We start from the raw sequence: 23,880 nt of genomic DNA on the forward strand, positions 1-23,880 counted from the left end.
GATGTTTAGTTTTAGAATATCTAGAACTTCTGTCAGTGACTACTTTTGTGTGATTAGGCTTGACATTTTAAATGTATATTACTAACATACAGCAGATCTCATTTCTTCTTTTTTTTAAGAACAGAAATATATTTCATTATATTCTGACATAGGAAGTACATTGTGTCCCACAGGGCGTTGCTCAGGTTATGATTCAGTCTTTTCAGTTGTCTTCATGTACACTTTTCAACGCACAAATGCAGGATGTAAGTCTTAATGCAAAACAACAAAAGTTTTATTTCCTTAATTTTCCAGATGCGTGTTTTCTCTTCTCCTTCTGCTCATATGTGCTGATCAATGTCACTGCTGTCTCCGAACTAGTTAGCACGAATTTATGTAATTATGCACTATTCGTAGTAAAAAGATCAAAGTTACAGTAGTTATTAACTCTGGGCAAGACACTGAAGTTTCACACAAATGCAATATAATACTATTCTCTGGTGGTTTTTTATTTGTTCAGCACATGTGAGAAACAATGTGTGACTTCTATGCTGTGTGTGCAGTGAAACCATGTATTTTAAGGATACCTGAGTTTATTTTAAGATGCTTACTGGGCAAAACCAAGTGGTAATTTTAAAAAGGTGGACTGCCTTGCATTGTCTGCCTTTTAACCATCCAACATGTTTTTTAGTAAAGTCTGTGACCTTTATTATATGTGATACTTTAGTAGATGTGGGAAGTGGAAAGGCCAGAGTTTATTGCCTGGTTTATCTTACAGTGCTAGCAATTATAAAACTTAAGACTTAACCATGTAGAGAGAGCAGCAATGGTATTTAAATGATTGAGTAAAGCTCGAGTGTAATTGCTTTTTGACCATGACTACACTAGAACAGCTTTCCCCCCACTCCCTCCAAATAAAAAAATTCCTGGCAAATTAAATACCATGTTATTTATGTGTCTGCACCCTCAGAATAATAAACTTGTAGTTTTCTTATCCTTTTTATCTAGAAAGGGAAACAGAACAGTGTTTTTCATCAGTCCATGTATTTGATTAGGTATGTCTGACTTAATTTACAGTCGTGGCCTTCCAGTTCTTTTCGTACCCTCAGGTCTGTCACTGTCGGAACTTTGCACCAACTTACTTCATCTCTGTTTTTTTGTTACCTGTCTAAGCGTAACTCTGCTGTGTGCACTGGGAGAGGTGAAAGCCTCATCTATTAATAACTTTCTGTGACGATGAAAACCAGAATTCTCCTGGTCATAATAAAAAGTGCTTTTAATGAACATTTAATTCCGTATGTTGCTGACAACTCTTTTAGCAAGTAGCATAGGTTCAGTAAAAAAATAAAAATACATAGCTCAGGAGACTGTTCCACTGATCATCTGTAGCCCGGTATTGTGTTCCTGCCTCATCCCATCTCCCTTCCAATAGACCATCTTTAATGTTGCTTTGTTATGTATAACAGCAAATGCTTCAGCTGCACCTTGGCTCTGATAGGACACTGCCGTCATCCTTTCTTTTGACCTTTATATCATGTTCTTAAAGAGTGTGTGTGTGCATGCTTGCATGCTTGTAGATGCGCTTGCTTGGTGTTTTGTTCATGGTTGCAAAGAAGAAAGGCAACAGTATGGTTTTGGGGCATGGGAGGGGGTTTCTTACTACTGCCTGCTTCTCATGATAATGGGAAGATGCGGGTGATAGGGGGACTGCATCAGGCAGATGGCAAATCGCTTTGCGAGAAGCCAGCTCAGCTCTGGTGTGACAAGCTTACAAGTCCTGCAGAATGCAGTTCCTGCAAAAGCCATTGGGTGTCTTCATAGCAGTCTTGCAGAACTCCCACCCTCAATATCTTTGCGTTCATGACAAGATGAACCACTCGAGATTGAGACACAAATCTGAAACCCAACTGTGTAAATAAATAGGCTTTAACTAATCATCCAAAGCAAAATAACCATACATACTTTGATTTTCTTACATCCGTGAATAATTAACCCTTGATATGATGAGATAATTTATATTGAGTACTTGGTCTTTGCTAGCTTTGAACCTGCAGCTTGTTTTGAGGAGAGACAAAAGATGGAATGAATTGCAGATTGCTGGATAGTTTGTTGCCTTTGGTCTTATTTCTGAAGGTATTATTTAAGCATTAAATATTCTCTTACCTACTCTCTGCGTATAAAATACAAGAGATGCATAATTTTATAGCCAAGGCACGTTAGCTCAAATTTTCATAGATGTATTTGTTTTCATATATAGCTAATGCTGAGAGAACTGGGAGTTTCATTAAAATGTAATTTGGTTAGAAGAACCCAATTTAATTTAATTCTGTTGGTTTTTACCAGGAGCAGGAATTTGTGCAGAAGCAGCAACAAGAACTGGATGCACACCTGAAGAAAATTATTCAGCAGCAGAAGACAGAACTAGCCACTATTGAACGCGATTGCCTCAACAACAAACAGCAGCTCATGAGAGGTATCCAGCATCAGACTCTCTTTTGAAAACAGACATTTGAGTTGTATTTTAATAAAACAATAGTCTGCCTTAAACTTATGAAATAAAAGACCTTCATGACTAATCTAGAACTGTAATAAAAACATTTGCTATGGAATAGCGTAGTTCTTAAAATGCACTTGTAAGCAACTTCTAAACATACACTAGCAGGTAGATTAGAAAGTATTGTATTGTACTTTCTGAACCAGCCTTCCTCTTTTTTCCAGCTCGCGAAGCTGCAATCTGGGAGCTGGAAGAGCGACATCTACAAGAGAAACACCAGCTCCTCAAACAGCAACTCAAAGATCAGTACTTCATGCAGAGACACCAGCTGCTTAAGAGGCATGAAAAAGTTAGTGTTGACTTCGACACTTTTTTTTGTGTATTATAATATCTGTTTTTTTATCAAGCAGTTTTACCACCTTTACTGGTAGGTGTTTGCTTGCACAGGGAAGACCCACACAGGTATTTTGAAGCTGTATATGTTCTATTGAAATAAAAAAATGTTAATCGTCTTACTTTAATAACTTAGTAGCATGGTGAAGTATAAGTGGTCATATTTTTCCCTTTTGATTCTTAAAAAAAAAACCCCAACCACAACATCAACCTTTTTCTATTAAAAATAACAAATTCTGCTTACACACAAAAACCAGTTTTGGCTTGTGTCAAATAAATCTACTCATTAGTAAATCATCCTGGAATTAAATGAGCAGAATGAACTGGATTAGCTTTTGGGCAAGTAGCTGACAACTGTCTCTTTATAGCTAAATCCTGTAAAAGCCCAGAAGACAACACTTACTTTCCACAAGGCATTTTGTTTTTTATAGAATACACTAAACAGAATAGTTCAATTTTCGAAAATGTAAACCCAATAGAGGGATATTATAGGATCTCCTTGGTGATTGGAGCACGAGCAGCCTCCACTGAAGGCTTGTTTCTATATGGTTTGGTTTATCCCCATAATGGCTGTTGCTTTCACCAGCTTTTGCAAGAAACTGACCCTTCACAACAGCAGTAGTGGAAGTTCAGTTCCACAGAAGTTTCTCCCTTTGAATAACATAGACTTTTTAAAATGCAATTAAGGAGTTGAACAACCACTGGTAAAATATATGTGTATTCATATTCATTAGAGCATTAGAGAATTTCATCTGGGTTAGGCATGATCCAGAGCTCTCTGGAATAAGTGGAAGACCCCCTCCTCCCCATTGATGTCACTAGGGCTGGGACTGGTTTCTGCTAAAAGAAGCTGACTCAAACAGCATGCTTATTGATGAAATGAGATGCAAATATTCTAACATAATAGTTACTCTGTAACATTTCCATATGGTTAACATTTTAGGAAACAGAACAAATGCAGAGATATAATCAACGCCTTATTGAGGAGTTAAAGAACAAGCAAACTCAGGAAAGAGCAAGACTGCCTAAAATCCAGCGAAGTGAAGCAAAGACTCGAATGGCTATGTTTAAGAAAAGTTTAAGAATCAATTCATTAGCCTCTCCAGACCAAGATCGTGAAAAAATTAAGCAGGTAATTAATAAAAACAGTTTGAATAGTGTAAATGCTTAATGTGATGTAAATGTGAGGATGGGATAGAATGCACTCTCAGCAAGTTCACAGATGGTACAAAACCGGGTTGATGGACTGGATGAGGTCAGAGGGAGTCATCCTTCCCCTCTGGACTGGTGAGACACATCTGGAGTGCTGGGTCCAGTCCTGGGCTCCCCAGTACAAGACAGACATGGATTTACTGGAGCGAGTCCCGTGAAGGGCCTTGAAGATGACTGAGGGACCAGTGGGTCTGTTTATAAGAGGAGAGGCTGAATACCTGGGACACTGGAGAAGAGAAGGCTCAGGAGGATCTTATCCATGTGTATAAGTACCCAGCGGGAGGGAGGAAAGAAGGTGGAGCCAGACTCTTCTCAGTGGTGCCCAGTGACAGGATGAGAGGCAGTGGGCACAACTCAAATGCAGAAAATCCAACTTAAACATAAGAAAACATTTTCTTAGTGTGAGGATGGTCAGACACTGGAACGGGTTGCCCAGAGAGGTTGTGAAGATACTCAGAACCCAACTGGACACAGTCCTGTGCAACCTGCTCCAGTTGACCCTGCTTTGAGTAAAGGGGTTGATCTTCGCAGGTCCCTTCCAACCTCAACCGTTCTGTGAAGTATTTTTAAGAATATCTGATTTTTGTGAGGTTTTGAGCTAAAACTGTAGGTATTCACTCATTCTTCAAAAGGGAATGTTGTGAAGAGGTTTAGAGATTTCCTTTGTACTGATGCACAAAAGTCCCAGATCATGGTTTCATATAGTGAGCACTGGAAGGATAGAAAATCTGAAAAATACCGTCTCCTGTAGCTGTATAACACCAACCTTAACCGACACTTGTAGCAACACTGCTGTGTCACTTGGCTTCAGAGGGAGATAATTTTAGGAGTCTGGAAGTGAAATGTGCTGTGTTCTAAGGAAAAATTAGAGTGCAGAGAGAGAAATGGAATGATAGACAAAACTGTGAGGGCATCCCCTTTGTAAGAATTTTAAAAAAGAAAAAATAAAGAAAATACGGTTATTGTTTAAATCTTTTAAAACCATTCTTTTCAATTATGCTGTTATGTATTCATTCTGTTACATACAGTTTTTTGTCTCATGTAGACTGATGTATCTAGAGGCACGATATAAATCATCTTTTTATTTTTAATTTTAGTTTGCTGTTCAGGAAGAAAAGAGACAGAAGAATGAGAGGCTGGCTCAGCATCAGAAACACGAAAACCAAATGCGGGACCTTCAGTTGCAGTGTGAAGCAAACATCAGAGAACTGCATCAGTTACAGGTTAAAAATAGATGATAATTAAATGAACATTCAGTGGGAAGACTCAGGTTAATAACAGACGCAGGCAAAGCAGAAACATCTTTTTTTTCATTTTTACTGATTGGCGTAGTTGTTTTTTTTTTTTTTTTAACTTTGCTTTCAAAGGCCCGCAGCGTACTGCTTAACCAGATTCATATGCTTACATCAGTTAGTGAGAAATCACTTTACATGCAAGAGCATGAACCGGAAGCAGATGATCACTTCTAGAATATCTATCAAGTTCCCAGCGCTATTTTCTGTAGGCAACATTTCCTTTTAACCTGATTTTGCTGAAACGTCATTAATCAGAACAGAGGTAGGCAGCACCAGGCATTACCCACAAGACTTTTGTAGCAGTACATGGAATTAGGTGGTTTTTATAAAGTGCAGGCTGCCGCGTGTACTTGAGCTTCTGGAATGCACTTGGAAGGAATTCTCTTCTTGTGATAGGGAACTCCATTTTGTCCCTTTTGGTGTGCATTTTGTAAAAGTTGCTGCTGTATACCAGAGGCCAGATCTCCTTTTCCACTAAATCTGCTTTTCCCTGTTTCAGGGACACAGGGGTGTTTTAAAGCATTAAATGATCACCTGCTGATAACCTTTGCGTAGAGAAATCTTCCAACGACCAATGAAGCTAGTTCTACTCTATTCACTTTCTTACGTCCTGCGAAAACAGTCCTGACTATGCCACTAATACGCCTCAGTAAATCCCCAAGTACCGTGGGAGTCTTGTGAGAGTTTCAGCTCAAGTAAAATTGAGCAGATTAGGGCTACCCTGAGCTTCTCCGAGAAAAACTGGCCCCTAGCTGCACTCAGGTCTAGCCAAGGGCTTGTCATTTTTGTCATTTTTGGTCTTGTGTTTTTGTACTCTGCCTCAGACCCAGCTGGGACTGGAACCCTAGAAACAAGAACATGGGGTTTAGAGACTGCCATTGCCAACTACTCTTAAAAATCAAAGATTTGATATAGCCAAATACTTAATTTTTTTTCTTACCATGCTTCCAAAGTCCTCTGAAAGTTAGGCATTTGCAGGTGTACCTTACTGAGAGGAATGTGAAGGTGATGTGTTGGCTGATTGGCCTTTTCCTTTTTATAGGGCGATTCTGAGGCTGCTTCTGCAAGCACGTTTCTCTTCTCTAAGCCCCATTTGTTAGTCTCAGCTCCTTGGCGACAAGAGTTGAAATATTTCCAAAAAATGACCTCCTCTTTAATCTAATTGATTTTAATAAATTATACAAACTGTCTTTAGAAAGCAAAGCAGAAACGCTGTATGACCTTGGAAAGCATTATTAGGCAGTGAAACACAGTTTTGAGTAACGCTGTCAGCTGCTGCCTTAACGATACCCAATAGTATATTTGGATTTGCCAAGTATTTCTTATCTCAGTTGGTTCTGATGGAAAGATCAGCTTTTGATAATGCAGCCTCGTAACGTACTTTTATCTTGTAATTATTCATGTCACTATTTACACGGAATAAGCTAATTAAAAAGAATTAGGACAACATATGTCACTGTACAAATGTTGAGTTGCCTAATCTGAATTAGTTTTACATAAGGATTATCTTTATCTTGTTTTAAGAATGAAAAATGCCATCTACTGGTTGAGCATGAGACTCAGAAGCTAAAAGAGCTAGATGAAGAGCACAGCCAGGAACTGAAGGAATGGAGGGAGAAATTGAGACCAAGAAAAAAGGTAAATTGGAGCAGTTTATGAATCAGAAAATAATCAAGAGTTGCATCTAGCAAATACAGACAATACAAAAAGTATCGCAGAGGAGGAGAATCAAGCTACTGTACAAAACTGCTATAGTTCCCTGAATGATAAAAGGTGATAAAAAAAAATGTGCAAAAGCTGAGCAAAGGGCATATGCAACAAAAAAGGCTTGCATATTATCAGGCTCTTACTGTGTTCCCTCTTGCAGCGCATGTGTGCATACTTGCATACAAAACTTCTCAGCTGGAGGTAAATCTGGTTTTAGGAATATATTTCAGAAGCCGATAGGTTACTACAAAAACTGAGTGCTAAATAACAGCTAGAGGGTGGTGGAGGTTGTTTTTGGTTTTTATATTTTATTTCAAAATGGAAGGTACTAGATTTTCACACAGTTCAGGGAGTATCCTACAGGCAGATGATGTTCTGAGCTTGCTGTGTCTTGGTTGTCTTGCAATTTCGTAATTGCTAGGTGATTTTTTTTGTGATGCTGTGTGAAGTTACGATGTTGTATCAGACAACGTGTCACCAGTATAATAGGTTTCTTGTACTTTGCTTTGTAATCCTATGACAATCTGATTTTGGTTTTAGACGCTGGAAGAAGAATTTGCCAGAAAACTGCAGGAACAGGAAGTTTTCTTTAAAATGACTGGAGAATCCGAATGCCTTAATCCTTCAACACAAAGCCGGATTTCCAAATTCTATCCAATCCCCAGCCTTCACTCCACTGGGTCATAACTCTGGGAACTGCTGTAGGTTTTTTCATATTTGGAATTCTCCATCCTCATCATCTAACCTGACTTAATCTGCGGTGTACATCAGAGGACCTAGCGCTTTTTGTTTTCAGTGGAGACAATCAGTGTCACGATCGGTTTCTTCTCAGAATGGAAGAAAAGAAAAAAGGTGTTGGTGTATAATGGTAATGTTATGTCCTTCAGATGTTTCAAGAATAAGTGGGTTTTTTATCTCAGTCTCAAAAACTCTGTTATCTATGGTTTTGACTTTAAACCTAAAATATTAATTATACTCTTTCTGATCACAAAAAAATGGTTTCTCACCTGAACATTTAAACAATGTAATATTAGTTCTGCTACTGTGTTTTTAAGTGTCTGATTTCTCCACAACTGAAGAGAATTCCACAACTGAAACTGCCGTGAGAGGTTTAAAATGTTACAATGTTGAGCAGTGTCTTCATAGCAAGGACTGAAACTAATTATTCAGAACATGCCAATAATCAGAAAAATAAACCCTTATGTTTAAACACGATTGGTAAAAGCGAAAGCCTTTGCAACTTCTTTCAAAAGAAACCTCTGGCATAAATTAAACTGAGCTGATCTCCATGACATATTGTGTCCATTAGTTCCATAATGAAATGGGGTGCTAGTTAAATTAATACAGTGCCTGAAACACTTAGATATGCTAATCCTGGCAACAGGACAGTGTTTTGTCGTTTAAAAAAAACAAAACTCCTTAGCATTGTTGTTACTGTACAAAACAGAAGACTTCTTGCTGCTACTGCCATTTTTGTTGTAAATCCTCACCCTAAAATATTTTGCACTAAAATATGTAAAGGTGAAAGAAATGCTAACTTTAAAATGCACAGTTTATTATTTTCCGTAGCTATTACAGGTGGTTAGTTCTACAAATTGAAAAACTGTAGAATGTATTTTTTAGAAAGCGGTGTGCAAAGTGCACGTGGTTTCTCTAACTGTACCTGGAATGGGTAGAGCCATTTTTCTGTTCTTACCAAAGCCTGTTCATTTAAACTCCATCAGAAGAGTGGAGGTGGATGGTCGTATTTATAAATAACCATGGCTGAAGTCTGATTTGATTAGAAGTGTTAGATTTGATTTTTTTGTTTCAGTCATTTTATTTTATAGAAAGATTTAAGTTAAATATATAGACAAACTACTTTATGAAGCTGGGTCTTTTGCTTTTGTGTTGCCACGTACTAACATAGGCAGTTTTTATTTTTCAAGTTCATAGATGTACGATAAGTTATTTACCTGACTGATCTGCAGTGGAAAAAATCTGAAATGATTCTCATCTAGCTGGTAGGGAAATACAACTGTATTAGGTTATTTTTACTGCACTCCTTTTGGTGGTTAGAGTTTGAGTCATATCAAGAGAGTATTATAAGCTGTACTTTGGTATGCTGGAGTTCAATTTGTAAAATAGTATTTGCTTCCTGTCCTTTGAGGCCTGACTTTCTAGTCTCTTTGGGTATCAACTGTAAACGTTTTGTTTTGTTAGCTTGCATTAAATGTGCGACTGGTGAACATTACATGATGTTCATTTCATGGGAACAGTATTGATGCATGTGAATGAACTCATAAATTAACATAGGACTTTAATCGGATGTGGTTGAAATCTTGGATGCTGAAATCCTTGGACGTTGAACCGCTACCTTCTCAATGAAGACACTTAAAATTTACAGCACAGTAAAACAAATTGGAAAATGCATGTTTTAATTTAAATTCCGTAACTTTTTGATAGCATAATTACTTTAATAGCTAGCTTTAATTTCTGGCATTTTATTATATAAACGTGTATTGTGTACTGTTGTAAATTCACATACCATATCTCTAGAATGTTATCTGTTGCTAAATGCAAAGTTCTTTAAATTGTTTATTTAGTAGGGTGAAAAATGTCTTTGAAGGCCTTTTACTTTTTAAGCTCCACCATCATAAAGTGACTGTTACTAAAACAACATTAAATAATCTTCATCTCTGTATTTAACAGAATTTGCTGCAGTTTCGTATGAAGTAGGCTCAGTGCTTTACTCAGAGGGCAGGCAGATTTCCCCTTCTGGATTATCTCTACCTTCATCCACATTAAGTCCTCGGAGGGAAATGGCAATCTTCTCCTTACGTTTTTGGCAGTTTTGGTGGTATCTTGCATGTATTGGCATACTGTTTACCTCTGTCTAAATCTTCTAAATCTTCTATTTGAAGATCCTTTTCACACAAGCCCCTGCAATCTGATCTCATTGTAAATTGTACAAATAAGTAACTGAGTTCCGTGATGGAGGGAGGGATGGAATGTAGCGATTGAAGCCTTAGTGGGTGTTTGGTCAGGTCTCCAGGTGTGGAGCACTGTTAAGCAGTTGCAGCCTTGTGAACTGTGCTGAGAATTGATACCAAGCGTGAAAATACGTTTTTCTGGGGGATAACAGAAACTAGCGTGGGTACTTACACATTTAGACTGATAAAATTGGTTTTAAGTATTGCAGAACGTGAAAGAGGTGTACAATATTATATCAATGTCAGAAAATTCAGTTCAAATGAATTTAGTCTCACATAGGCCGGGAAGAGATCTCCTGAGATACAAAATCCAGTCTCTCTACTATCACATGTCACATCCCTTTAACAAAGGTTAGAAGCTCCATCTTCAAGGTAGTTAGGTGTATTTTCCTCAGCCAAATCAATGTACTTTCTTACTGAGTGTTTGGCAGATCTCGTTTTCCCCACGTGCCCTTCAAAAGATGACCACAAATCAGTATTTGCTCACCTTTGTGTTTTACTACATCATAAATACTGTCCACAGGAAAATGAACAAAGGCAATAAAATGCATGAATTGCAGTGCAATATAGTGGTGGTCCTCTTGTATTTACAACTGATTCTCACAAAAAGCCCTGCCTGCAGGCCCACGGCCTCTGACAGATTCAGTCCTCACAACTTGTTCTGAAAAGCAGATTTCAGCACCGGCTAAGCCAGCTTTCTTGCGATGGGGCCTTGAAAGTAGAGGAGCCGGTGGCTCTACTCGCATCCTAACAGTTGCTAGAACTCAGCTGTTGGCAGGGTCTTGTAGCCCTCTGCTAATGCAACGCTGCCGGTAGCCAGGGGATCTTTGGCTAACCAAACCTCAGGTGGTCTTGCTGCCCCTGTTCTTACGATGAGATTCTGCATCTTGAATAAACGCTGCAGCCCGCCTGAATGGGGCTGGCTGAGGAGGTTTACCAGCCGCGGAGGAAACGGGCCGTGTCTCAGCCCTTGGCCTCCTGACGTCCCAGGGGAACTTTGCTGTTTACTTGGTTGAAGGGGAAATATTCCAGCATGTTTTTTCCTCTCTGAGTCCCATAAAACAAATTTGTTTCTTTTTCCAAGCACTCTGCTGAATACGAGAAGCATGTAGGCATGAAAAGATACGATACTGAGGTTGTTATGATTGATTAGATAGATCCTGATTTATTAAAGGTTTTTCTTTAGAAGGTGTTGACTGAATCGACACCTGAATTCAAATTCAGGGGTGGCAGTACCACACTGTCCTGACCAGCGGCATTCACTCAAACTGATTTTTCACATCACTGATACTCATTCTGAGCTGCATCCTTTTTTTCAGACAATGTTTTAAGCTAATACCCTTTTAAAATTACATTCATGGGTATTCAATATCTAATCAATCACATGGTTTAAAAAATTATTATTCTATCCTGGATGACTTTCTCTATTATAACTACATGCTACTGGATTTTTTTTCTTAATAAATAGGAAACTTAGCACCTTAATTAAGACAGAGCCAAGCAAAGCAGCAATGTAATTACTGTCATCACACCACAATGTCTTTTATGACGGCAATATCGCATAGGAAGTTTAAGTTGATTCTCCACCTGAAACAGTATCTCTCTTGCAAGACATAGTACATGAAAGAAAAATTCCGGCACTTAAGTCCACTTTTAGGTAGCCTGATTTTCAGAGCTGCTGTGTAGCTGCAGCTCCTAGGACCTCAGAAATGCTCATCTTTGCTGAAAACCAGGGAACAGACTTAAATGTGCAAATAAACTCGGTGCTAGTTGCTTCCGCTGAACTACTGCTTTTTGGTTAATCTGCCATGGGGAAGTGGGGCGAGTTCTTGAGGACAGTGACTGTGCGGTCATTAGAGGAAAGGGCAGGGAGGACCGCCGAGGGTGGTCACTATGTAGACAACTTTCTGCTTTTTATGTTAGCATTCACAATCTGGTCATTTTACTTCAAAATCTACTTCTGGATCTCAGAAACTTCCTTGCGTTGATGTGTCCACGCACATTTCCATTCCCTGACTTGTACTATACGTCAGCTTCACAGCAGATACAAACTGAGGTCCGAGAGAATTAACCTTCCTCTTTCACAGGCAAGCCAAGGCCAGGAAGCCCTGTCATGTTTCTCAGTCTTACAAAAGATGAGAACAGATACAGAGAAGACAAAAGAAACTTTATAGTGTTCTCCTGTATTGCTTGCAGACCTTTTAGTTGTTTTCCATCCCCTTTCTCCTGCCTCAGTCCTCACACTTCATTTCTGAAGCTGCTTCTGGCATTAGGGCAGTCAGTGGTGCCAGAGAAAGAAGACCACCTCTTAAGTAAGAACGTGCTCAAAACCAGCTCATGAATAAGGAAGGCTCATGTGCTTCCACTGTACTGAAGTAGAAGGGAGTTGCTGAGCCCAAAGATGCTCTAATTTTCTAAAATCTCTTCCACAATTACCAAGCTAGGTGGTAAAACCTCTTTCTTACTGATTATCAACCCTAAAATGGTGGAAAGAACAGAAACTAGAAGGGGACATTGAGTGAAATCTGTAATGTTGAGCTGTCATACTCCTGTTTTCTGCAAGAAAGCCAAGCAGGGTGGTCTTCTGCAATAAAGCATACAAATCTGACGCATCTCCAACCTCGCGTTGTCCCAGCAGTTTGTTGAATGTTTTGTGTTAACTGCAAACCAAGTTATTTTTGCCTTACAGAAAGCAACCAAAAATCATGAGATGGATGAATAATTGGCTAAGGGTCTCTGTATGTACAGCTCATGGAAGTGAACTTGCAGTAGCAGCCATACAACAGGGTTTTTTTGTGTCTTGTTTTTAAAAGTAATTTGATTTCATGGCTTCTGTAGAATATTGTAATAATTCTGCTGTAAATACAATAAAATCACAGTTTGCTGAGATGGCCTCTGTTTTGTTCATGGAAAACTTGCATGAAACACAAGTAATCTGGAGTGAATGGGACAATTTAGAATTTTTTAAATAATTGAGTGTAAAAAAGCACTTAACATTGTACAATGTGTGGCTCCGTGACTGGAATAGCCTGGGGTGGGAGTGCAGATTTAGCACAAACCTCAAAGGATGCTGTTTTCAGTGAGTGCCCTGCCCTGTCAGTGGGAATTCAGCTTGGGGTGGTAGGAGCTCCAGTTTCTGCCCCCAGTCCACGGGTCCCCCTCACGACAGCCACCCTTCGCACTCAGGTAGAGGCGAAGGAACGAGGTGCCGCTGTTTGGCAGCAGAGCCCCCTGAGCAATGGTCTGAGTGCCGCGGGCTGGATTATGAAGCAAATGAGTGGTTGTAGGGCTGCCGCGCCTCAGACCGCGCTCAGCTGCCTAACCCTGCCCCGCGACACAACCTGCAAGCACGTAACGGTGGTCCCGGGTAGTTCAGGGATGGCTCAGACATGGAAACAACAGCTGCTGTGCTTAAACGTGACAACAAATGCTTTTGTTGTTGTTTCTAAGAGAGAATTCAAAGGAAATGTCTCAGCGGAGTCAGGTGGGGGTTATGAATTACCCAGAAGGACGCAGGCCTTACTGGCAAACACTCAAGGTGCTGTGCGCTGAAAGCTGACCTGGTTCACACACCTCTAAACTCTCCTAAGCAATAACGTGGGAAGAACACCAAAACGCGACATCGCTAACACTGGAAATAAATAAAAATAGACGATGGGTGTTTAAAGCTGGACTGAAAACAGGCAATTCAAGCAAGTTTTTTTGCTATAAAAATGAGCCACTGACCTGCTTTGGCCAGGAACTAAAGTAGCAGTTCTGTGTGTGTGTGCATGTGTATGCACGTGTGCGTGGCCCCAGGAGCACCACAAAGCTGAGGGGTGTCACGGACGCGGTGACCCGGCGCCGTGCAAGGGGCTGCCAGCTGCCCTGGCTGCTCGCCTGCACTGGAACGCCGGGCTCTGCCAGGCGGGAGCTTGCAGCTCAGCCACCACCCAGCCCCGGGGCTCCCCCCGCCCCCAGCACAACACACTTACACTCCACGAGTACCACCTCACTGCACGGAAGAAGACGGTGGCTGCGGCACTCTGGGACAACGTGCAGAGGCTCCTGCTGATGTGCCTGGAAACTGCCGACACCTGAGAAGCAGCTGGGTGTCCGCCTGGGTCACGTACCAGTGATGAGAAACAACCCAGCCACCATCGGCCACCGAGAGCACAAGGTGTCTGCCCATGGTCACAGTGAAGCTGGTACTGGCTGCCCAATGTAACACTGATCAGGCAAGCTTGGGGTGAAAAAACACACTTTAATTGGGCTGTTTACATTTAAAAATTACTTTTCCCCAATGTTTAAAAAAAAGAAAAAAATACAAAAATATTTTTAAAAAGATCAACAAATTATGTTTAAAAGTGCTTCAGTTCGGTCCCTGTGCATGTCACGTCTCGCTCTGCTGCTATAAACAGGCATCGCAAAGCATGCGCTGACCGAGGCTCCCTGCAAGGTACTTGCATGTGCTGCACCCCACTGCCGTCTGAGCCCCTCCGGTAACAGTTTGTCCAAGGAGCTGGGCTCAGGAGTGGGTTAATGGGCGCGGAGCACTAGAGCATCGCAAAACTGCCGAGCCGGGAGGGCACCGCTTTCCAAAGCAAGTCACAGGCCAGGCTGCTAGTGGGTGCTGACCCCAGGGGTCGGAAAGCTCTACAGTGGGGACTACGGGGCCGACACCAGCACTGCCGCACAGCTGGGTGGGGAAGGCAGAGCCCGGCTATTTCTCCCTGTATCACCTGCCACGCTGCAGCAGCCAGGCACTGGCAGGGCTGGGCTCTGTGTCGCATGCGGGTCACTGTCTGGTGTACACAGTGCAGTGTGCCCCTTCCCAGAGACCCCCGAGCCACAGCCCCACTCAGTACCACCAGCACCTGCGTCACCAGGTCCTCCCACTTAGGGCCGGCACAGCAGAGCTTGCAGAGAGGAAATCCCAGTGAGGTGAGCAACTTTAGTCCCAGGGTTTCTTACAGGGCCTTTTGTCCGTGGGCTGAATCTGATCTCTGAAATATCATGCGTTTGGTGGGGGAGGGATTGGTTTCTTTTCTTCTTTTTTGCTGGGTAGTTGGCTAATTGTTAAAAAAACAGGTTTTTACATAGCTGGGAGTAATACAAGAAGCCTGGACTGGGTGAGACAGGAAGCCCTTGTCAGCCCGAAGACATATAAGCCTGGGAACTCAGGGGCACTAAGCCAAACATCAGCAACAGGAGCAAACACCCACATTAGGGCCATGCCGGACGCGTAAAAGAGCCATTCAAATCTCAGCAGCGACACGGAACTATCAAGTCTAAGTGGCTAGCTGATCGGCAAGGACGTTTTAGCATTAAGGCAGTGAAGTTTCAGGCTAATTCTCTATAGGCTGCTGGGAATGCTGCCCAGTGCAGAACTGAGCTGGCTCTTTCCTTAAACCCCAACACTTCTTCTTTTTCTTCTGCCAACATACACTTGTTCACCTGGGGAAAAGAAAGTCAAAAGGAGGGTTATTTGAAAAGTTCATGTGGGCAAAAAAAGACAAAAGACCCAACACAAACAAAAAAATGGGGCACTGTGGGTTTTCCACCAGTTCCCAGAGATGGGCTGGTGCCAGGGGAATTCTCCATCCCCAACAGGCAAACCCTGCTCTTCTGGGGATGGCAGAGGTTCATACCTTTCTCTCCTTTCTCTCCTTTTGGTCCCCTGTGCCCGTGGCGTCCTGGTGGGCCCATCGGTCCAGGGTCACCTGAAGGAATGAGAAGACTAAGTTTACCCTTGAGAATGACTGGCCCATGTCAGGCCAGGGTAAGGAAGACCAAGTCAGGACGATGCTCGGGCTGCGATCCTGAAGGTGCTGTGACCTTGAGCTGCCCAGTGCCGGCTATCTCTGTGGACACAGTGCTGCTTCCTGGGCGTTACAGGGCTTGAGAGGGAAAGGATGGCAAGCCTTACCTTTGGGTCCAGGATAACCCCTCTCCCCCTTTTCACCGGGTGGCCCCTGGATGGTACCATATGCTGGAGAGAGAAATGAAGGAGAGGATGAAGGAGTGGAACAAACCACTTGCAAGAGGCTCTGTGTTGACTTAGAGAAGCAGTGAGTCACACTGGAAGGACATCTCTCTAGGTTAGATGCTTTAGGTTAGACTGACCGAGAGCAAGTTTTTCAAAAATGGTTTTGGTCCCAACAAAGTCCCAGGGGCAGGCTGTGATCTCATTTCACCAGCACTGCTCTGCCACCCTCTCTGGGTGTCCTGGCTGTCACTAGGGCTGGAGCCGGCCCATGCTCAGGGAGGGGAATTTGAGAACAGAGAGAGCAGCTGTTCATGTTGCTCTACACGCGCCAGCCCAGCCACGTCAAAATGGGCCACGGGGGTTGCCAGCACAGTGGCCGTCAGGGTTTGGGATGAGTTTCCTACAATTAGTGGGAAAACCTGATGTCCTTCCTCATGATGAGACTGCACCTCCCCTTCAAGGGAGGAAGGGGATGGAAAGACCATCTGCCTCCAGCTTTGTACTTCGACTGTATTTTTGCAGAACGCAAAGGTGTAAAGATCACTAGGTCTACAAGAGGTTGGAGAGATCTCATACGCGTGAGCCAGAACACCAAGTCAATATGTCACTTACTTCTAAAGAAGTCCATGAGGTCCTCGGTGACATTGCCATAGGCTGCAAAGACCCTGCTGATGCCAGGGGGACCAGGAGGGCCTGGGGGACCTGGCAGTCCCTGTGCAGTGTAAGACATCAGGTCCTGGAGAATACCTCGGTCTGAGGAATTAAAGATATCATTTGAAAGGAGCTCTGGGAAAACTGTGGCTGGATGCTGAGGCAGGAAGGTGTAAGGGAGAGCTGTAGTCAGCAGGAGGGGTGAGGGAAGTGAACAGTGTTTCACCAGGCACAGGGGGTTAGGAGTTGTGGGCTGGGACAGGGAGGGTCAGGACAAGCAGGTGTTCCACTCACTCTGTAGGCTCTCTGACACGCGAAGTGCCAGCTCGTTGTAATCCAGGGATCCAGTGAAGGCGTTGCTATAGGATCTGCTTGAACTTGTTGATCTCCTGTGTGATTCCTCCTCTGTCAGCAACCCATCGAAAGACCCATCACTGCCCATGGAGGCATCATAAGAGCCATCGCTGCCCGCTGAGGCACTGTAAGATGACATGCTGCTCATGGAGCTGCCATATGAGCTGCCTGTGCCCAGTGATCCCCCATGGGATCCCTCAGCACCAAGGGATCCTCCATGCAACCGCTCGGAAGTCCGTAACCCTTGGTATGATGAAGACATAGACCCAGCCACCAAGCCACTATCTCCTTTGGGTCCTGGTGGTCCCCGTGGCCCAGGGGGCCCAGGTGGCCCTGAGATGTAGCTTCGAACTTCATCACCTGCAAAATACAAGAGGGGGGACTTCAGGGACACTGGGGTACCTGGGCTCCCCAGGCTTGGCAGAGGTCCTGTGCTACCACCTGAATGAAGACTGAAGTGTGAAATTCTGTCCTGCCAATCATCATAGTAACCCTCATTCACTGCCACTTCTCAGGCAGCAGGCACGTATGTCAACCTTGACCTCTACAGATGGCATGATACATTCCTTCTTCCCATCTCCCCCACAATTTTGGGTGCCCAGTCTTGGAAACATGCCCAATGATTTTGCGGAAGGGTGCACTCCTCTCAGGCCAATTTCAGCGCCTCTGCCAAAACAACCATTCTGTGACCAGTCTCCCAAAAGCGAGGGGATCCCCATGTTTTTGAAAGGCTGCTCCGGATGACTTGCCAGCACGAGAGCTCAGACCAATGCTGCTTCACAGCTGGCTCGGTGCTGCCTTCCAACCCCTACATCACCCATTGCTCTGTAGGCAGGCGTTTGTCAAAGAAAATGCTTTTCTCACAGCAAAACTCTGCAGATGACCTTACTAAGCACTCGCTGCTCAGTACAGGCCAATGGTAACTGCCCAGCACCTGTCCCTTTCGGCTCACAACACAGACTTTTGCCTTGCTGTCGGACTGAGAGGAGACAAGCCTATGGGGTGCAGTGTAGACCTGGCTGTGGAGATAAGGTGTTGCTGGAGCCCCAATTCAGGGAAGGCTCCTGCAGGACTGCCTCAGCAAGGCAGAGCATGGCTCAGGGTGTGTGCAGGCAGGATGGGTGGCAAACCCTTACTCTTCAGGTACTGGATCAGCTCGCTTCTGAACTCGTCACTGTGGGTGATGTCAGCATAGGACAGGAGGCCAGTTCCCGAGAAGCCTGGTGGTCCTGGCGGGCCAGGAGGGCCAGGTGGACCCTGGACTCCAGAGAGGGAGGAGTATCCCACACCTTGAGAGAAAGGAAGAATTATTTTCTGACAGTGAGAGGACAGGAAATCACACATGTCTGGGGATCTTGAAAGTTTAAAGGCTCCAACCCCAACTTCCATCCTTTTCCAACTGATGTTGATGAGATTTTCTTCTTTTCTTTTTAAAGTGTGACCTTGTTCTCAGTGGGCAGTCACAACCCCTGGTAAGCTAAATCTCAGCCTCAGTGCCCCCAGAATCTCCCCGCCAACTGTGAAAAACACAAGTGCTTTACTTTGTAGGTAAGCAGAGACGTCCTCCAGAGAGGTGCCAGGTGATCCGGGGATCCCTGGAGGTCCTGGGGGCCCTGCAGGACCAGGGGGCCCGACAAGACCACTGAATTCAGAGTCTGTAAGACACAAGGGAAGAAAAGGAGTTAGCCAAACCACCGCAATCCTGATGAACCTTCCCTGACAATACAGGTAATGCCAGCTATGGCCAGGTATAAGGCACTTTTTTCTCCCCAGCACCTTCTGGTGCAGCCTTCCTGGTAGATCTCACTTCCCTGCGTGTAGATGTCACATTGGGAAGTCAGGAGATCCCAAAGAGGGTAGAAGTCCCTATTTTTAAAAATACTTTTAAAAAGTGGCATAAGAAATTCCTTTATGCTGCAGAGTTTGGAGAATACAAAGGGCTCCTCCATCCCCCATCCCCAAGACAGCACCTCACTGCTGCTGCTCTCCACAGGAGCACGGTGACCTGTCTGCAGCCCCTCGCAGCCTGTGCAGGTCCTGGCAGAGCCCAGGAGACCTGCAGTACTGCTAACTAAGGCAGAGGGACCATCAGAGTCTCATAGAGGGTTATTTGTAGTGATGGGCAAAAGGGGAAATTCTGTGACTAAGCCTGTAAAAAAAGATCCTGAGGGTGTATAGGGACCTACGGCAGGGGAATAAAGAAGTTTGCTTACTTCGCAGGTATGTTGTCAGGTCACTGTAAGATATACCAGGTGTCCCTGGAGGCCCAGGTGGTCCAGGGAGCCCAATGCTCATCCCAGAACCTGCAAAATCAAACAGATCCAACAGTAGCACATTATCAAAACAGGCTGTTAGAGTGTGAGCAGACAAGCTGCAGGGCTTGTTCACAGGCAATGCAGGAGGGATTCCTGCAGGGTGGAGTGTTCCCATCAGCAGATTGTGCTGAGAACCAAGGCTCAAGCCTTGTTCTGGACTTGGAGTTAAAGCTTGCCCTGTTAATCCCAACACAAGGGCACCTGCAGACAGGCAGGCATCAGGCCTCTATTCTTGGCAAAAGCTCTGCACACCTCATGAACCCCTGACATGGAGTGGGAGCACCCCAGGATACGCAGCTCAGCTGTGACCCACTGGCTGATGCATGTGCTGCTCTCCCTGTGTCTGCCTATCTGCAAGCAGCTCTGGTGCAAAACTTTGCACTTCTGTGATTTGCTTTAATGAAATGTCCTTGCTGATAAAATGCAGCTGTCCTGCTTGAGCTGTTGGGGTGCTGCTGTTAAACAGCAGTTTCCTGCTTCCAGAGCCAAAGAGGAAATTCTCACCATCTTTGGAGCAGCCCATTAGTGAGATCTGGTCTCCAAGGGCAGTTCAGAGAGAGTGAGCATGGACCAGGCTGTGCTTTTAAGCAGATAGTTGCAGCTACCAGGATTAGGCATTTTAGCACTGCTGTTGGGGATGCTCCAGAGTCCTCTCTGTCCTACAGTTCTGACATGCCATATCACCCCTTTACAGATGGGAAAATGAAGCAGAGAGGTGGAATTTGTTTCAACTAATTTTAAATTTCTAAGAGTTTGTTGCCTGGGCTGCCTTGACACAAAGTGGGCATATATCAACCCTTCCACAGAAAGATATATCCTGGCCACAGAGCCAGTGAGAAAAGGGTTATAAAGGCACTTGAAGGTGTTGATGGGGCTTCTAAGATGGCTAAGATTAAATGATGTTCCTAAGCTCAGTATTTAGCAAAGCAAGAACTCATTACTAGAGTCTGTGGATAGTATCTTTGTTCTCTTCCAAGTCTGCCACAATCCCTGTGAGGAGGTGTCCAAACGTAGGGATTCAGGCAGTTGACACTGAAAGAGTTTTCACTGACAGCATGAGCTTTCTGCTCAGCTCCCAAAGGAACAGAGGGAAATGCACACTAATAAAGACCATTACTTGTCAAGTAGCTGATAAACCGTCTGGTCAGCTCATCATAATCCAGTGACAGAGACATGCCATCTCCCCCTGGTCCAGGAGGTCCTGGTGGGCCCCGAGGGCCAATTAGATACTGACGAATTTCTTCTCCTGAAAATGAAAAATGCATCTTTTAAGACTGTCCAGCTGCTGCAAATATGCCAGGTGTGAGGAGTTCCCAGCCTGTGAGCCTAGCCCCCGCCACTACGGAGACCACCAAAACCTATGGATACAAAGCTACTTTCCTGCCTCGCCTCCTCTTCTAAGTGTGATCTGCCCTGTGTATGGTGTCACAAACATTTGTGACAGGGCTGGGAACCTCCTACAACCCAAGGTTTGAGGAGGATGAGAATTTGGATTGCCAAAGGGACCTCCTTGTGCTCTGTTTCTTCAGGACACCCTGGGCAACATCTTGGGTAAAGGGAAAAGACCATGCTAAGCTCTGTGGCATTTCAGCAGCCATTTGTCTGTTTGGAACGTGGAATCTGATTGAATCCTCACTGGATCACATAGGAGGAATGCAGTGTTGGCCAGCATCATCAATACCTTCAGGCACAGCAAAATGACATCCTGGTGATTTATCTATCAGCCCACAAGTAACAGTGTGTGTCAAAAAGAACACAGAGCTGGGTATCCTCCTCACCTTAAGAAGACTAGCAAGGCTTTGGAGTGGGCAAGAAGGAATGGGTAACCCTAAGAGAGTGGAGGAGCTGGAAAGTAGAAGTCCAAGGTTTAGTGGGAGATTGGGGGAAATTAAGGGGAATTCCTGAAAAGGAGGGACATAGGCAGATGCCACCCAGAGAGCCAAGAAGGGAAACGGAGGCAAGAGAGTGGGAAACTGCAGAGTTACAACAGTGGGTATGAAAAGCAAACAGGTAAGAAAGCATAGCTTCTGGAAAGCATGCAAACTCTCCAGCACAAGACACATAAATCTGTCTCCAAAGGACTTGGAAGGAGATATTGCAGGTCACTCAGCAGCCTAAGGCAGGCCTTTGCCCTCAGAGCAGCTGCTGGTAACTCCAGTTGGAGGCAGAAGACTGGAAGGGAAGGGCATATCACCAGGCTGCTAGAATGCTTTACCCCCATCCCCCATGTTTCCCTTTAGGGTCACTTACTCTGCAGCATGTCCAGAAGTTCTTGGTACAAAACTGATGTAGTTGATACTGAACTGGCAAATGACTGATAGCGATCTGAAGAACCTGTGGGAATGAAAAGGTTTTATGTCAGGCAGGGTTAAGAGGAGACAGAAGGTGAAGAGGGGTCAGGCAGGGACAAAGGAAAGCTGAATTAATCCAGTTTAACTGATGGAATGGGCTTCCCATGCTCCCAGCTGCTGTCCAACACAGCCTGGTTGTCTCCACAGTGGTGTGGTCTGTGCTTTTCTGACTGAGATTCCAGGCTGCTTCCAAAAGCTCTGGGAATTTCATCTGCTTCAGGAGGCCCCAAGCATACAAGACAGCCCCAGAACCTGAGACCACATATACCAAATACAGCCACCTCTGTTTGGGTCTTGGGGACGTTACAGGGTCTAACAGCTATGTTTAATGTGAGACTTTTTAAACAGCAGCAACTGTTAGTTAATCTAACCATCAAAATGGGACAAAGATCAGAGGCCACCTCAGCTGTTTGGAGTGCTGGGCCAAGATTGCAGAAGATGAATAACTGGGCTGGGGTGCTGCTATTTAAAGACCATTGTTTCTCCTCCAGTTTTCACCTCCTAGGAGTTGCACAAGCTCAGCCGAGAGCTTGACTCAGTACAGAGCTTACCAACATGGTACTTACTTGTCATATAGCTCATAACACGGGTAGCCAGCTCCGCATAATCCAAGTTTGTCCCATCTGCAGTGGTGATGACTCCAGGTGGGCCTGGAGGGCCTGGTGGGCCTTGGGCACCAGTCAAATAATGCCTTACATTGTCACCTAGGTAGGAAGCCCAAGATATGCCCACATCACTAGAGGGAAGACAATGGCCATATGCACAATTACTGGACCCTCTTCCCCTGGGAAAAAGCAGGCTGACAGGACAGTTCTGCAGAGGCCACACTGGGCAACAGCACTTCATAGTATTCAACAAAAATAAGGCCAGAGCAGTAGGGCTGCTGCTTATAAAGGGAGAGTGACAAGGGGCTCAGGGAGCAAAAGAGAGAGAGGCATGCATCTGCTGACCCACGGCAAAATCTCATTATACTCACTTTTCAGGTAGTCAGTAACATACTGTTGAATCTCTTGAGAAGAACTTCCACCTGGGCCAGGAGGACCAGGTGGTCCAGGAGGCCCTGGGGGTCCCTGAATTTGTCTGGATCCACCTACAGAAAACATTGTAAGGAGAAGGAATTTTTTTTGCCTGGTTGCATTAGACCAAGCGATGCTAAAGTGTGCTTGCATTGAGTCCTTCCCACGGGTCTGGAAAGAGCTTGGGAATGGACTATGGAGGGGCTCCCCCTTCACCTCTAAATACAGTCTGAGCATGGGTAAATAGGTAGTATAATGTCTTCAATTAATTCAGCCTACGTAGCTCTGCAGGGCGGAGCCCAGAGACCTGCCTGGCTTTGTACTGACAGACCTGGTCAGTTTGTGCACCAGAGTGCAATGCGGTGCAGAAATATAGATAGAGATCCATAAATCGCTCAAGCTCATTAGGCTAACCTTACTGCCCTGGTGCTCCCAATCCCAGCCAGCCTGGGCAGCACCAGCTCAAGAACCTCCTCACTGGTCTCCATTGCAAGATACAGGTGGGCCCTGTGCGACTCCTGTCACCATGGTGTCAAGTGACACCTCATGCTCTTTACGGTGTCTGTCTTCCCAGCACCCTGAGGTAGTATTCCTAGGACACGATGTGGAGAAGCAGAGGGCTTGTTCACATGGAGGGACACTTAAGTTAATCCATATGCACTTTTTGTGAAACTGCATTAATATCCTGCATACAGAGATGCTCTTATTCAGAATGAAAGCAGCTTAATTCACGTGAATCCACTCGAGGTTAAGTAAAACTGAACAAAGGGCACTTTTGTTCTGATCAGAAGTGTTTCCACAAGAGGGTTCAATGCAGCTTCCCTATTCCCTTGTGGAACATGGTTAGCCAACATGGAACCGCTTTCTTTCATGTCCCATGAGGACAAACTCTGGCTCAAAGGATTCCCAGTAAGCTGGAAACAGAAAACTTGCAATTCTTAAATTGTCTGATTTAAGGCAGGCTGTGAAAAAAGAGGTTTTGAACACAAATCCCATCAGCATTAGGTTGGCACCCACACTTGTAAAACCCAAAGGAGCTTTTTCAAAGTCTCCACCAGGACGTCAGCATTTCTTGATAATATGAGAGGTGGTCTGGTCTCTTACCTCGAGATGCTCCTGGGATGCCAGGAGCGCCTGGGACACCTGCATCACCTGGAAACCAGAGTGAGGGAG

General features: G+C 44.4%; 2 protein-coding genes across 5 annotated transcripts in view; one reads left to right on the forward strand and one right to left on the reverse strand.

Annotated features, from left to right (window-relative positions):
• Positions 1 to 12,939, forward strand: part of SLK (STE20 like kinase) — a 50,258-nt gene extending 37,319 nt beyond the window's left edge. For all 4 annotated transcript variants that reach the window (XM_075154982.1, XM_075154984.1, XM_075154983.1 and 1 more), the window contains 6 exons: positions 2,323 to 2,452; positions 2,698 to 2,822; positions 3,810 to 3,998; positions 5,176 to 5,301; positions 6,898 to 7,011; positions 7,621 to 12,939. In XM_075154982.1, the coding sequence (XP_075011083.1) occupies positions 2,323 to 2,452; positions 2,698 to 2,822; positions 3,810 to 3,998; positions 5,176 to 5,301; positions 6,898 to 7,011; positions 7,621 to 7,767 (831 nt within the window). In that variant the 3' untranslated portion in view covers positions 7,768 to 12,939. The remainder of the gene's footprint in view (positions 1 to 2,322; positions 2,453 to 2,697; positions 2,823 to 3,809; positions 3,999 to 5,175; positions 5,302 to 6,897; positions 7,012 to 7,620) is intronic.
• Positions 12,940 to 14,275: 1,336 nt separating this feature from the next.
• The window catches only part of COL17A1 (collagen type XVII alpha 1 chain), a 58,959-nt gene continuing 49,354 nt past the window's right edge, over positions 14,276 to 23,880 (reverse strand). The window contains exons 45-57 of the mRNA XM_075154988.1: positions 23,812 to 23,859; positions 22,668 to 22,781; positions 22,258 to 22,395; positions 21,591 to 21,674; positions 20,458 to 20,586; positions 19,239 to 19,328; positions 18,567 to 18,680; positions 18,162 to 18,314; positions 16,966 to 17,385; positions 16,633 to 16,773; positions 15,961 to 16,023; positions 15,683 to 15,754; positions 14,276 to 15,488 (exon numbers count right to left, since the gene is read on the reverse strand). Coding sequence (XP_075011089.1) covers positions 15,439 to 15,488; positions 15,683 to 15,754; positions 15,961 to 16,023; positions 16,633 to 16,773; positions 16,966 to 17,385; positions 18,162 to 18,314; positions 18,567 to 18,680; positions 19,239 to 19,328; positions 20,458 to 20,586; positions 21,591 to 21,674; positions 22,258 to 22,395; positions 22,668 to 22,781; positions 23,812 to 23,859 — 1,616 coding nt within the window. The 3' untranslated portion in view covers positions 14,276 to 15,438. The remainder of the gene's footprint in view (positions 15,489 to 15,682; positions 15,755 to 15,960; positions 16,024 to 16,632; positions 16,774 to 16,965; positions 17,386 to 18,161; positions 18,315 to 18,566; positions 18,681 to 19,238; positions 19,329 to 20,457; positions 20,587 to 21,590; positions 21,675 to 22,257; positions 22,396 to 22,667; positions 22,782 to 23,811; positions 23,860 to 23,880) is intronic.

The sequence above is a fragment of the Calonectris borealis genome, chromosome 7, assembly GCF_964195595.1.
Source record: "Calonectris borealis chromosome 7, bCalBor7.hap1.2, whole genome shotgun sequence".
Lineage (NCBI taxonomy): Eukaryota > Metazoa > Chordata > Aves > Procellariiformes > Procellariidae > Calonectris > Calonectris borealis.